Source organism: Meyerozyma guilliermondii, genomic scaffold (genome assembly GCF_000149425.1).
Source record: "Meyerozyma guilliermondii ATCC 6260 scaffold_1 genomic scaffold, whole genome shotgun sequence".
NCBI lineage: Eukaryota > Fungi > Ascomycota > Pichiomycetes > Serinales > Debaryomycetaceae > Meyerozyma > Meyerozyma guilliermondii.
The window spans coordinates 1,633,389-1,647,447 of record NW_001809800.1 but is presented as its reverse complement, the minus strand read 5'-3'; the positions used below and the strand labels follow the sequence as shown (position 1 = coordinate 1,647,447).

The 14,059-nt window shown below is 43.1% G+C and overlaps 9 protein-coding genes across 9 annotated transcripts; 4 read left to right on the top strand and 5 right to left on the bottom strand. All coding sequences in view use genetic code 12, as the record gives it.

The window, feature by feature from the left end:
* Positions 1-960: 960 nt before the first annotated feature.
* On the bottom strand, positions 961-1,827 carry PGUG_00932 (uncharacterized protein; the record flags this gene model as incomplete). The annotated part of the gene is made up of 1 exon (XM_001487505.1): positions 961-1,827. The coding sequence occupies one exon, from the start codon at positions 1,825-1,827 to the stop codon at positions 961-963; it is 867 nt and encodes a 288-aa protein (XP_001487555.2).
* A 1,093-nt stretch (positions 1,828-2,920) lies between these two features.
* PGUG_00931 (uncharacterized protein) lies at positions 2,921-4,009 on the bottom strand (the record flags this gene model as incomplete). The annotated part of the gene is made up of 1 exon (XM_001487504.1): positions 2,921-4,009. The coding sequence occupies one exon, from the start codon at positions 4,007-4,009 to the stop codon at positions 2,921-2,923; it is 1,089 nt and encodes a 362-aa protein (XP_001487554.2).
* Positions 4,010-4,950: 941 nt separating this feature from the next.
* On the top strand, positions 4,951-6,540 carry PGUG_00930 (uncharacterized protein; the record flags this gene model as incomplete). Its single annotated transcript, XM_001487503.1, has 1 exon — positions 4,951-6,540. One exon carries the CDS (start codon positions 4,951-4,953, stop codon positions 6,538-6,540), a length of 1,590 nt encoding a protein of 529 aa, XP_001487553.2.
* Positions 6,541-6,568: 28 nt separating this feature from the next.
* On the bottom strand, positions 6,569-8,557 carry ZCF19 (Zcf19p; the record flags this gene model as incomplete). The annotated part of the gene is made up of 1 exon (XM_001487502.1): positions 6,569-8,557. The coding sequence occupies one exon, from the start codon at positions 8,555-8,557 to the stop codon at positions 6,569-6,571; it is 1,989 nt and encodes a 662-aa protein (XP_001487552.2).
* Positions 8,558-8,681: 124 nt separating this feature from the next.
* Positions 8,682-9,692, bottom strand: PGUG_00928 (uncharacterized protein; the record flags this gene model as incomplete). Its single annotated transcript, XM_001487501.1, has 1 exon — positions 8,682-9,692. The coding sequence occupies one exon, from the start codon at positions 9,690-9,692 to the stop codon at positions 8,682-8,684; it is 1,011 nt and encodes a 336-aa protein (XP_001487551.2).
* Positions 9,693-9,828: 136 nt separating this feature from the next.
* On the bottom strand, positions 9,829-10,725 carry FGR50 (Fgr50p; the record flags this gene model as incomplete). Its single annotated transcript, XM_001487500.1, has 1 exon — positions 9,829-10,725. The coding sequence occupies one exon, from the start codon at positions 10,723-10,725 to the stop codon at positions 9,829-9,831; it is 897 nt and encodes a 298-aa protein (XP_001487550.2).
* A 423-nt stretch (positions 10,726-11,148) lies between these two features.
* On the top strand, positions 11,149-12,804 carry PGI1 (glucose-6-phosphate isomerase; the record flags this gene model as incomplete). Its single annotated transcript, XM_001487499.1, has 1 exon — positions 11,149-12,804. One exon carries the CDS (start codon positions 11,149-11,151, stop codon positions 12,802-12,804), a length of 1,656 nt encoding a protein of 551 aa, XP_001487549.2.
* A 90-nt stretch (positions 12,805-12,894) lies between these two features.
* On the top strand, positions 12,895-13,263 carry PGUG_00925 (uncharacterized protein; the record flags this gene model as incomplete). The annotated part of the gene is made up of 1 exon (XM_001487498.1): positions 12,895-13,263. The coding sequence occupies one exon, from the start codon at positions 12,895-12,897 to the stop codon at positions 13,261-13,263; it is 369 nt and encodes a 122-aa protein (XP_001487548.2).
* A 274-nt stretch (positions 13,264-13,537) lies between these two features.
* On the top strand, positions 13,538-14,005 carry ARC15 (Arc15p; the record flags this gene model as incomplete). Its single annotated transcript, XM_001487497.1, has 1 exon — positions 13,538-14,005. The coding sequence occupies one exon, from the start codon at positions 13,538-13,540 to the stop codon at positions 14,003-14,005; it is 468 nt and encodes a 155-aa protein (XP_001487547.2).
* Between the last annotated feature and the right edge of the window lie 54 nt (positions 14,006-14,059).

Sequence of the window (14,059 nt, the reverse complement as noted above, 5' to 3'; positions counted from 1 at the left end):
ACAGGCATGCAGCATTTCAGATATGTCAAACCGCTAAGTAAGAATTGTAGGGACATTCACCAGAAGTAGATACATAAAGATACTCTTGTACTGTTACTGAAACTAATTGATGGCACAATTTGCATAAAACATACTGATTACATTATTCACATATAGCAATTAAGCGCTCCATCTTTCATATCAAACTATCACTTTGGAACTCCTTGAATTTATCTATATCAGCTCCCACTTCCTCACTCATGATTTCATCTACATACTATTTTGAAAACCTCCGAGAGACAAATGAGCTACAATTAGATTTGCAGCAATTTCATGTCGGCCGAACAGATGCCAAATTAGGAAATCCCTGGACTTCATATCGGAAACACTATTTGGGTTTTCACGTCGCATACCAGCAATGTGGTATATGATGGCGTTCGACTTATATCGAGAAGCAAGCACGAAGAATGAACAACCAGATAAACTCGGCTTGGATGTACCAGCTCTTCCTAATTCAATTGACCACAGCAATACTTTTTCTATCACGTTTTCAATGAGCGATTCAAATCTAAGACAGCAATATCTTAGTTTGAAAGCTAACTAGAAACTTGTACATGCGCATACATATAGTCTTGGTATACCAAAATGACAATTTCCGCAGAATTATGGTTTTTTGAAGAAATGCGAGACAAGAAGAGGCTTGTTTCCAAAAGCCATGAGCCCTTGTTTTTGAATAAGCAAGAGTTTACAGGGAAACTCCCATATACCGAAAGACTTTCAGCCTCTAGATTCGTGCGGCAGCTTAAACAAATTTGCAGCCATTTCTATTGCACGTTTCCTGCACATGATAGTATCTTAAATTGGTAGCTGCAATTGCCGAAGTCACTAGACCTTCTATAAGTTCATTCTATATTACTACAATTGCTTCAATTTCTTAGCATGTATTACGCAAGCGTAATGTGCACTTGTTACTTCTGCTATTTAGCCACACCACTTAGCGGGACACCCAGGGAATGACTTATCATGGTGATCTTTCTGATAATATTCGACGCAACTGTGCCAAGTACCTCCGTGGTTCATGGAATATGAGCCACGGAATGACTTGTGACGGTATGCATCAGTTAGAGCATGTTCATCAGCTTCTTTAACAATTTTCCCGCTTGCTGTAGTATCACAATTATGTCCAGTGGTACATGTGTGAATTTTATACCAGGTAGCACCATGCTGTGTGGTGTATGTTTCACAATGTTTGTAACCTTTCTGTTGAAACTTCAAAATAGCCAATGCTGCTGCACCGGCAGCGGTAACTGAGCCTATCACTATATTGTTATAAGTGGACCCAATGTTCAGATAGCGTTCGGTGATATGTAACCCAGAAACTACTACCTCATCATCACGTTTAGAAACTTGAGAAAGCAAATCGGATAAAGAAGTGTTGGATGAAGATTTCACAAAATTAGATCCCAATGGAATGACGTTGGTCCATTCCTCTCTAGTTTCCTTTGTGATTTCTCGTTTGTCATTGGACGGCATTATACTATCGTCCAAACCAACCAGTAAAAACATCTCATTAGTGTAATACACTTTGTAACCGTCGTATGTGTAATTGGCATCAGTATTGTTTAACAATTCTAGATCAACATTGACAAATTTAGCGTTAAATATGTTATGCGTGCCTTCATATTCAATGATAAGAGATTGAGCAAAGTTAATGACCGTAGCGAATGTTAATAAAACCCAGATACTATACATTGTATTTATCGTGGCTTTTCGATGCTGTGAATATAATTTACTGATATAGCCCCAACTTAAATACTTATTTTCGCTGCCCACTCGGTAGTCTTGCATAAGTCTATTTTGTAAGCCACCAATAAGCCACTATGTACAATTTCGTCTCGCTGTGTGGGGTAATCAGTCGTAAGAGAGTGCTTTGACCGCCGTTTACAGTCTTATGTTATCTGAGTCATCTTAGAGAACCAACCCTTATGTTCTCAGCTTCGTTTACTTGTCTAGTGTCTCTGGATTACTGGTATAGTTGTCCGGCTTTGCTATTATTAGAAGCGACAATTCTCGCCTAGACACATGCATGCGGCGCAAAAGCTTCGGAGATGTCAAAATATGCATTTGTAGTAAAATTGCCGCGCAATCCACTAAGCCTTGAGACTGATTGAGAGCAGCATGGTGCACTCATGCATGAAGCACATTTCTAGGGCAAGTCCACGTACAGCAATAAAGTACTCCATCTTTAATAAAGAACCATTTTCACAATCCGATTGAAAGCTCATCTATATCAGCTCCCACTGCTTCACTGACTCATCACAATACTATCTTGAGAACGGCCAACAGCAAAATTCGCTACATTTTAAAGCAGATTTGCAGCAATTTCATGTCGGGCGAACAAATGCCAAATTAGGAATTCTCTGAACTTCTTGTTGATAAGGTTGTTTCGCGTTTTCTATTACACACCAGCAATGTGGCATGTGATGGCGCTCGACTTCTTTCGAGAAGTAAGCACGAAGAATTCCACAACCAGATACATACTGATTGTACCAGCTTTGCATACTTTCATTGACCATAAAAATTCTTTTTGAACCTTTTTGGAAAGGTTCATACTTAACAAAGCACATAGACTTGTCTGAAAATGAGTAGCTCGTACGTCACCCAAGATGAGCCAGTTGTAGTCTGGGTATACCATTCTGATGAATTGCGAGCCAAGAAAATTTGTTCAAACATGAGCAAGGAGCCCTACTGTTTGAATAGGCAAAAGTCTGCACCCGGCAAATGTCCATATCGCGAAGACTTACGGTGGAGATTCGAGTGGTAGTTTAAATTTGCAACCACTTGGGTTGCACGTTCCTGCATCGAAGCTCATTTAGCGGCTGCAAATTTCCCCCTTTCTATATTAGTTCTGTGTGATTTTTGCGCTCAGTAATCCCATTTATTACAGCGGTATGCCATTGCGGCATCTGGGGCACTGAAGCTTGTACTCCATGACTCCTTCTAAGCAGTCTGTGTGAAAGAGATGGAAACATGGAGTCACCATATAATGTTGTGTAGACTCAATTTTTTCGCTGGGTGATAGTATGATACCTTGCTTGCATACATGGCACTCTACACGAACATCATTATCTTCCGAGCTCCTTTTGAGTTCATTGGATTTGACCACACGGTCAATTTCATCGGCATTTAGTGAATGGTGATAGTCGTAAACCTGAGGAAGTTTGTCCTTGATAAGCCAAAATCGGGCCCCAAATTGGGCTTGCAAAACCAATAAAAAGAGTTGAAACGTTATCCAAACAACAATCACAACAAATAAAATGGGGTCTTCTGAATGGCCGAAAACATTGCTGGATTTTTTACAAAGATACCAGACAGGCAAGAGCCGGAGGATCGATGTTTCGTATACAAATTTCCACAGAAGGGCATCTGTACGATTCTGGAGTGTGTTCCAAGCAAATTGAGGAAACCAGTATGAATTCAAGGCGAGAACCAAAACATACTCGTATATCTTTCTAGGAGTTGGTTGCAATTTCGAAGCCACATCCACAGAATATGCAATTGCAGCCATAAGAATATAACCCCATATCATGATTCCATTGATATAGCGAATGTTTTCAAAAAGTCCTGGTGGAGGTGGTTTGGGTACCTTTGCAATATTCGCACCCAGATTGAAAAAGTGGTTCGCAGCGTTTGACCAAGTAATTCCATCTTCTAGAGTGTGGGCCAATTTAATCTTTTCCAACATCAATCCTGCAATAAAGCTGGCTATGCCAAAGCACCACGCTAAAACCATCAAAACATATCCGTTGTGTTCGACTTTGTATGAATAAAAGGCAAAAACGAACGCTATGCACAAATCATGAATTCCAATAATTGTGAATGTGGTTTGGCTTCGTCTTGACACTTGACGAGCAGTTTTGTTATCCAATTCATTCCAATTGAGACATATTTGGACCAATCCTACCCCGAATGAGCTGACCAAAGGGTATATCCAAGTCTCATTGGGCGTAACTGGTAAGTTGTCAAACATAAGACCCAAAATGAAAATCGCGAATCAACAACCCAATGCGACCAAAACCCGAATACGAAAAGACATTACGAAAAGTATAGTACAGGATCTTACGAATTAGGACCCACTTGCGCGCTCGAAAAACGTTAAGTTGGACCTAAAGTGCAGGTGCGATGTTCGCCTCAAACAGGTAATATGATATGGCTTCGGTCTTGGCATTCTGAGACCTACACGAAAGCCTTCCCTTATATGGTGGGTTGTTTCTTTCCAAGTGATTTGAACTTGTGAATTGAAATAAACCAAGACAAATCGGCGAACAAGAAAAATGGATTGATAAAGTAGTGCATCGCTATAATTGGAGCCGCTCGCTCGGATTAGTCCAAAGCCGCTGTTTTAGCATACATGCATGGTTACTGGTGAAAAGACATCAAGACTTTACCAAGGAAAACTTATGGGTGATCTTGTGAAAATCCTTTAAAGCTTGTGATACAAGGTAATCTGAAATTTGGATAGAATTCCTGATTTTAAGATATCAACCCACTATTGAAAGTGCGAGGTAGTTACATTGAGCAAACTCGCTGAAGTTCGAACCTTCCCAAACCATTGCCCTACGTCCAAAGCCCCGAGTATTGTTAAGCCGCGATTGGTTACTTTCCTCCCATCAACTTTACCTCTGGACTCATCTGGGAAAGAGATGCGAGCGGCTACCAATCTGTCAAATCTCAGAATCCGCTATCTTTTAGCGGGAAACCAAATTCGGAAAATTCTCAGAAACCGCAGCTTTGTGCAAACCACAATACCGCTTATCTGGGCTCCTACCGCCAAATGAGTTACCGCGGGCCTAACTACCGCCGGCCGACTGACGCCAACTTTGTAACTACCGCCAACACTTGTGTTCTTTTTTTGTCACTTGAGTATATAAAGCACTGGAATTAGTGCTGTCTGTGAATCTCAGTCCCAATATGTCCGGCTCCATAATCAACGACTCCAAAGAGACCTATCTCAAAACTGACGATAACCAGGTTGGAGAAGTTGAAAATATTGGCGAGCCGCCGGTTGTTCTTGAAAGACGGTTCAATCTTCTCTCAGCAATCGCAACTGGTATTGTCACTGGTAACACATGGACAGCATTAGGAGGAGCTATTGTGGCCTCTTTGTACAACGGTGGTCCTCCTGGTATCATATATGAGTTTATTGCCGTGTCGATTTTTTACTGGTTGATAGCAGCTTCAATTGCCGAATTGGCTTCGGCAATTCCTGCTTCTGGAGGTGTCTATCACTGGGCCGCTGCTACAGCAGGGAAGAAATACGGTATAGCTTGTTCTTGGTTTGCTGGGTGGCTCAATTTCTTTGCTTGGACATTTGGTATATCTGCCAATTGTTCCATCATTGGCCAGATAATTGTCTATAGCTACCAGATGTTCCACCCAAATGTTGAAAGTCAAAGATGGCAGGTTTTCATTGTCTATCTCATCATTTGCTGGACCTGTTGCAGCATCGTGATGTTTGCTACTTGGGCACTTCCTACTATCAACAGAATGGGAGGATTTCTCATTCTTGGCGGGTGGTTTGTGACTGTCTTGGTTTGTGCTATCATGCCCAGTCAGAACGGTTCTGGCTACGCATCCAACAACTTTGTGTGGTCGGAGTGGCAGAACGATACTGGTTATTCCAGCAATGGTTTTGTGTTTTTGGCAGGCATGTTAAATGGAGCTCTTGCTGTGGGAACACCAGATTGCGTTACTCATATGGCAGAGGAGATTCCAGACGCAGGCAAAAACCTTCCTAAAGTATTGTTCTGGCAAGTTCTTGTGGGGTTTATCACTGCTATCTGCTACATGATTTCCATGTTTTACTCCATCAATAATCTCAACGTCATCTTCACCGCAGACTCGTTGTGTCCTCTTGGAGATATCTATCTTCAGTCAACAGGTAGCAGAGGCGGAGCATTGGGCTTGTTAATTGTAATTGCCATGCCCATTTTCTGCGCAACTGTTGGCTGCTATATTACTGCTGGACGTACTCTTTATGTGTTGGCGAGAGACAATGCTGCTCCATTTCCGTCGTTTATTGGAGCAGTCAACCCCAGGTTCAAGAGTCCTCTCTGGGCTACTTTTGCTTGTGGCTGTATTTCTACTTGTATGGGTGCCGTCTACGTCGGTTCGCTTGCTGCTTTTAACGCATTTGTTGGATCTTTTGTTCTTTTGACTACAGCGTCGTTTCTCTTGGCTATTGGTCCCCATTTGCTCAATAAGCGAAAGGCAATTACTCCTGGGTGGTTCTGGCTTGGAAAGTATGGCTATGTTATTAACATCATATCATGCTTGTACATTGTGGCATTCTTTGTCATCTACTGCTTTCCTTACGCTTTGCCTACTTCCGCTCAGGAAATGAATTACACGAGTGTCATTACCTGTGGATTGGCCTTATTGGTTTCCATTTGGTGGTTTGTTCATGGTAGAACCAATTTCAAAGGACCCACCTTCGTTAACGTAGACGAGACAGATCTTTCTCCGTATTACCTGAAAACAGGTACAGTTGTCAGTATATGAACTATAATTGCTAATGAATATTTCGAATTCATGCTAATAATTTCAACATGTCCAGAAGTCCATCTCGATACTTTGTAAGTATATCGTTTTTCATACCTTGACTCACTCGTGTGAGGCGGTCGATGAGACTCTGTATAAGGCGTAGTGTTTCCTTACGCTTTCCAGCATCTATAATCTTTTCCTGGTGATTATTCTGCAAGTACAAAAATGTTTTCATGATCACTATAGCGCCAAAGTAAAAGCAAAAATGGATCTGGTCTGATAAGCAAGCAAAGTACGAATCGTTGTCAATCATCTTCTCAAACAGAAGTAAGTGGTTTCCGTGCTCCAATAATGATAGTAAATTCTCTTTAGTACAGCTACGGAGAATAGTGCTGAGACTGTGCTCGGAATAAACGTCAAAGGCAGGCACGTCTTCGCATAAACCTTTTTGGTAGTTGAAGACAAGAATGATCATTATGAAGCAGAACTCGTAGCACAATACCACAAATTGTACTGTTGGCTGTGAAAACAAGTACTCCCATTGGTCGTACCATTGTTTCATTTCTTCCATTGCTGACGAAAATGCCGTTTCTCTCTCCCTTGGTGTGGCTCTGTCGTTGATGCCCGTGGCTACTTGGATGTAGTTGTAGGCGATCAAAAGGACCTCAATTTCACTGACAACTCTGCCGTCAAAATTGGTCAGTTTTGCCAAGCTCAAAGTGGCAGTACAGTAGTTCAACCTCACCTCGTCTAACACACACATTCTGCCACTGAACACACACTGAATGAGATGAACAATTGTCAAGTGATTGTAGATGCGTAGCACGGTTAGCGTCTGCTCCTCGTCGTCTAGCTCTTGAAAAAGCACTGTGAAAGGCGAGGTTGCGGCATCGATTACCTTGTGTTGAACAAGCTGTCCAAATGCTGATTTTGATAAGAAGGTGTTGAGTCCAACACTCGACAAGTACCATGGATCGAGACTGAAGTTGGTGAGACTGCTCTCCTTATCCTCCACTGAAATCCCAGCAAGAGAGGTTAGCGATAAAGAGTAAATGGAAAGCACCGCAACAGCCTGGAGAAATTCAACATCGCCAACTGGGCTAGAATTGTGAGGAAACACAAAGTAGCCAAGAAGTGCTGCCTCAAGTTCTTTGGCAAGCTGCGATAAAAGGTCCTGGTTCCTTCTTTTGATGGTATGCTGCAATTCGTAGTCGTCTTGAGCAACATGAGTTAACAGGTATCGGAGAGTTACGCAACAGCAAGTGGTGAGTAAAAGTGGTGATTTCTGTCTTATACGCTCGATCAATTCTTCAGTAGTTATATTGGAGGGAAACAGCACCCATCGGCCGTAGTTCTGTTTGAAATCGTCAAGCAATTCTACAGCTTCAGTTTCTTCCAAAATTCCTAGAGATATGACATCCGGCTTTGGCACATTTCGATTTCGAAACGGAGCCTGCGGTCGATTGACCAAATGAAGTATCGAGTTGGGAACACCGTTTTCCGGAAGCAGATTGCACACGATTGAAAATGGTGAAGATTGACAGGATTTGGAAGGGTGGTGAAAGTCATACGTAGGTTCAGCAGTCAGCATAATATCGAGTTCTGGCTCGACTGTCTGCGGCGATGCTTGTTTCATTGTACTCGAGGCATCTAGGAGTAGTCTTGCATCGTCGTTGAGACGATAATTGACTTGATTTTTGAGTAAACTGACTATTTCATTGACTCCACGATATATCAGTTCAATGCGATCTGACTGCGCTATGGGCGTCTTGGATTCGCTGTGGTTATCTTTTTGAAACGAGCACTTGAGATTGAGAAACTGACAGCGAGAGCATCCAGCACTCTCGTTTGTGGGTGGAAGACACCTTGTTTTTTGCTTACGACAGTCGTCACAAGCCCGGTTTGTTCTTGTGGCTTGAGCAGCAGTTCTATGATTCATGGAAGAAGACGAAGAAGTTTTGGTCCTCTTGCGGGGATTCTCCACTCCGTTATATGTCTTGGAAGCAGCAGAAACTGCATCTCCTATGGCTCTCATATAATTATTCAGTATCGTTGGATCTGATTTCGCAGTGTCTTATCAGTAATCTGCAGGCAGGATTGCCCAATTGGGACGAGAAGGCTGCAACAGCGATGGGACATATTGGTGGTCTTTTTTCGCGTTATTTGACCTTGTAGTGCTTGTTATCGGCCACAAGGTGCATGGACGTGATTTTGATTCCACCGTTGATTTTTAAGTGGTCGAAATCCAAAACGGCCAAGTAATTGACCGTTCCTCTACGATGACATTTGTCCTCCAAATCGAGAATTCCCGACATAACAATGGTGTAATTTTTCGGAGAGTGAACATAGCGATCACGCTCAGGTACCGATTCGTGGACTTTTCCACTGCTTTTCTCGTGGGTCTTTTTTTCAGCGTCTGAGCCCAATCGGTCGAGCTTGAGTCCCGCAGCCACCAATGCACTATCAACCACAGAACGGTAGTCTATCTGCTTCAATTGCCATTCCACTCTCGGGGACAATTCATTGGGCGGAAAACTGAACTGAAGACCCGCAACTATAGGCATGGTGCTTTCCATCCATATCTTGAAATCCGAATTTTCAGGCACGGAAATGGATACGGGGAGTTTGAGCGTCTTGCGTACTTCCTGGCTCAGCGATACAAGCTCCAATACCTTGTATTTTATGTTCTCCTTTTCCAAATGATCGAGATATTCTGCTAGTTCCTTTCCATCCAACAAGCAATGATAACAGTTTTCGTCCAAAAGAATGATATCGCGAGGAAATCTTAGGCAACTCTTGCCCAACCAGCCCGTACTAACCCATAAAGGAACAAAAGCTCTTCTGGGAGCTTCTGGATCAGATCGTGGATACAAAAGTTGGAGGGACACAAAAAGTCCCATTGTGGCTGTAGATGTCAAAACCATTCCTAACAAAATTGATTTCCACGACATGGACAGTTTTCTCTGTAGCCCAGCATTCACCAAGAGATCAGGTCTGCTTTTAATCGTGGATAAAATGATGTCATTTCTTGCTTGGTCGTATTTGAGACGTTCATTTTCTTCGTTTGTTGATACAAATCTGGTAAAAACTGGATTATTTTTGGATTTCCTGATGGTAGTACGAAACAAAACATGCAGAATCCGTGGCCCCACTCTATTATATGGCACCATAATTGTGTAAATTAGTAGAAAACTAGTGAGATCTCAGTCGCGAATTGTGGGGAGATGAGACGACAAAGTGAACGACAAGTCCGTTTTGTTATAAATGTAATTGAATTTTATGAGTATATTACAGTACTATTACACTTCATTCGTCCTCTAAATCAGCCCAGTTGGCTGTTGATGCCGTCATTTTCGAAAACATGTCCCGAACTTCTTCTTGCAATTTAGCGTCCCGCTGCTTCTGTTCCTGTCGGCGTTGCTGTTCCTGTTCAAGTTTTTCGGCCTCTCTGCGTTGCTTGGGAGACATGTACTTCTGTGTGCTAGGCCTGGCTTGGTCCTTCTTAACGTCTTTGTTGATATTCTTGGAGTTGTTCGCTTTTGGTGGAATTGCGAGTCTGGCTGCGAAACTCATACCTGCCTTAGACATCGGTTGTTTTACGTTTCTGTTGTCGTCGGAATCGTCTGTTGTTTCATACTCGTCAGAATCGTTGACGGACTTGCTGTCTGGTGGAGTGGACTTGTTGTCTACATTAGGGGCTCCACTACCAGTAGGAACTCCTAAACGCAGTGCAAAACTAGCAGCTGCTTTGGACATTGGAGGAAGTATTTCGTTGGTAACTGGGTGAGTTCTGCTTTCCTCGGATGATGTAGTGTGTTTTTCCTGTCTTTCTCTTGGCTCATCATGCTTGGAACCGCCATTACGTCCTTTTCTCTTCTCTCTGTTTCGCAGCGTTTGGCCATTGACTTCGTCTTTTCTTCGAGTTTCCGAATTTCTTCTGTTCTTGCTATTTCTTCTATGGCGCTCTTCACCTCGTGGGCTCTTTGGTGACTCTTTTCTCTCGTCCTCTTTGCTACCCACAGCAGCATCGGCCCACTTGCTGATCAATGGCTTCCTCACTGGAGCTGAAGAAGTTATTTGGTGCTTTTCTGATGATTCCAGTGGATTTCCCGTGGCTGGTTTAGTGGGTTTCTTCTTGTCTTGGGCCTCAGCCTGCTGCACAAGTGTGGGTTCCGTGGCCCATTTCGAGGCTAACCCAGTCATCGCAGCTTGAAACTTCGCGCTGTCTCGCTAAAACTTTGACAGATATGAAGCGCGCACGACCAGCGCAAGCCGTGCCTCGGGCTCGGCGAGCCGAAGCTGCTAACTACTATCGATAGTTTCAGATTAGGAGGAGATTGCTTATGCAAAATCACAGAGACATGTCGATGTCATTGCAAAATCTCATTTTTTTTTGGTGTGTAATCCATTCTGTATCCACCTTAAGAATCAATTCAGAAACCCCAAGCCCACTAGTTCAATCCTCTACCTCATTCGACCCTTATTCTGCTCTGGCTCTCGGCTTTTACTGACAAATTCTCTGTCAAGTGAACCCGTGTGCCGGGCTAGAACCGTCCACCTCACCGCTTATCTGCAGTACCCACTTACAAATATCACCGGCTCACCCACCCGAATCACCACTACTCAATGTCGTTTTCTGACTTCAAATTAGCGTCTGAACTTCCAGCTTGGAAGTCGTTGGAGCAACTCCACACCAAGAACAGCAAGTTCAATGTTCTGGAGGCGTTTGAAAAAGACCCCCAAAGATTTGAAAAATATAGCAAGACTTTCACCAATTATGACGGTTCGAAAATCTTGTTTGATTTCTCCAAAAATTTGGTAGATGACGAGATTTTGGCTCAATTGATCCAATTGGCCAAGGAGGCCAAGGTGGAGAAGTTAAGAGACGAAATGTTTGCTGGTTCCAAGATCAACTCCACAGAGGGTAGAGCAGTGTACCATGCTGCTTTGAGAAACAGACTGATGAAAAACATGTCTGTGGATGGCAAGAACACGGCACCAGAAGTGGACAGTGTTTTGCAACATATGAAGGAATTTTCCAACCAGATTAGGGATGGAAGCTGGACCGGTTACACCGGCAAGGCAATCTCTGATGTGGTTAATATTGGAATTGGAGGCTCAGATTTGGGTCCAGTGATGGTGACCGAGGCATTGAAGGCGTACAGCAAGCCTGGGTTGAATGTCCACTATGTGTCCAACATTGACGGTACTCATATTGCTGAGATTCTCAAGCCATTGAACCCAGAAACAACCTTGTTTTTGGTTGCTTCAAAGACTTTTACCACTGCGGAAACCACCACCAATGCCAATACCGCCAAAAATTGGTTTTTGGAAAAGGCTAAGGACACTGCCCATATTGCTAAACACTTTGCTGCTTTGTCCACGAACGCTGAAGAAGTGTCCAAATTTGGAATCGACACCAAGAACATGTTTGGCTTCGAATCATGGGTTGGAGGCAGATACTCGGTATGGTCTGCCATTGGATTGTCGGTTGCCATCTATATTGGTTTTGACAATTTTGAGAGTTTCTTGAAAGGTGCGGAAGCAGTGGATGCTCACTTCCAGGAAACTCGTTTGGAAGACAACATTCCAGCCTTGGGAGGTTTGTTATCGGTGTGGTATAACAATTTTCTCGGAGCTCAAACTCACTTGGTGGCTCCTTTTGACCAATACTTGCACAGATTCCCTGCTTATTTGCAACAATTGTCGATGGAATCCAACGGTAAGTCGGTTACCAGAGGAAATGTGTTCACCAACTACCAAACTGGTACTGTGTTATTTGGAGAACCAGCTACCAATGCTCAACATTCTTTCTTCCAATTGGTGCACCAAGGTACAAAATTGATTCCCGCTGACTTTATCATGGCTGCTCAATCTCACAACCCCATCGAAAACAATCTCCACCAGAGAATGTTGGCTTCCAATTTCTTTGCTCAATCGGAAGCTTTGATGGTGGGTAAATCTGAACTGGAAGTGAAGGCTGAAGGTACTACTGGAGACTTGGTTCCTCACAAGCAATTTTCCGGTAACAGACCCACCACCTCCATTTTGGCTCAAAAGATCACTCCTGCTGCTTTGGGTGCTTTAATTGTGTATTATGAGCACCTTACTTTCATAGAAGGTGCCATATGGAACATCAATTCCTTTGACCAATGGGGTGTGGAATTGGGTAAGGTTTTGGCCAAGAAAATCGGTAAGGAGTTGGACAACAAGGACCCTGTCACCACCCACGATCCTTCTACCAAGGGCTTAATCAACCAATTCAAGAAATGGAGCTTGTAGTTTGGTTGCAACGTCCGGCATATGGCCCATGCCATCGCACCCTGAATTTTTGTGTTTGGTGAAATAAATGTGTTTCCAATATTTGTAGCCATGGGGGAAGATCCAATAGATATTCCTCTGCATGAGGTGGAGTTCCAGGAACTAGACAACCCGCTTCGTGCAGTAATAGTAATCAACTCGCCTGATGTTCCAGAAGGCGAAATGGACGAGAGACTCTTGGATGAAATACAGACATTTGACGAGGTAAATGGCTTTTTTGACAAATTTGACGAAGAAGTTGCCCTCAAAAACGAAGACCACATCAAGTACGAAGTAGGCAGTGACGGTCTTGTGGTGATAATAGTCGATTCGAAGGAATTGAAGCAGAAAGTGTTGACCTTTATTGACGAGTACACTTCGGAAGTGGACAACAGGACGGAAGATGCAGAGGATAGACCAGCGAAAAAGGCGAGAAAATAGCTACGAATCACGAGCAATGAAGAAGCAAGGGACAACATTAATTGATATTTTGAGAGACTGTCATCGCTGAAAAATATACTACAGCGTACCTTTGAACCATACAAACCAATTGCAATTCAGCGCTATATAAATGTACAATAGAACGGCATGGCCCAAAGTGGATAATGTATTTTTCAACGTGTAACGGCATAAAAATAGGCAGTGATAGTTCCTGGTGCACCGGTGTTCTCCATACCAAATCTCACAATTCAAGCGTAACCTACTCACCAATACCATGGAAGATTGGAGACGAATTGACATTGACGCCTTAGAGCCCGAGAACCATCTTCTGAAAGAGGAGCTCATTCCAGACTTACCTCCTACGTCTCACCAAGATGTTGTAAACACTTCCCAGCAAGTTCGTGCTTCGTTATCCCTGGGAAGATTTCAAGAAGCTTTGGCATTGCTGCTTGAAAACCCCCCATATGTTGCAGACGAGGCCACCAAAAAGTTACACGGCGAAACTGTTTTCGAAGTTTTGTGTTCGATCAAAAATAACCACAACACCAACGACTTGGGAACCTTTGTAAAACAGTTAGATAGCAGTCAGCAGGATACGCTCATCAAGTATTTGTACAAAAGTATGAGCACTGGCTATGGTGCAAAGCAGGGAGGATTGTTGTTGAATTGGTTTGAGAAGACCGTAGAGATCACAGGATTGGGTCCAATTGTACGGTTTATGACGGATAGAAGAACAGTATAAAAATGAATATAAGACCGAGGTGTTGTGCTGTTAAATCATATCGGTAGTGAGCTT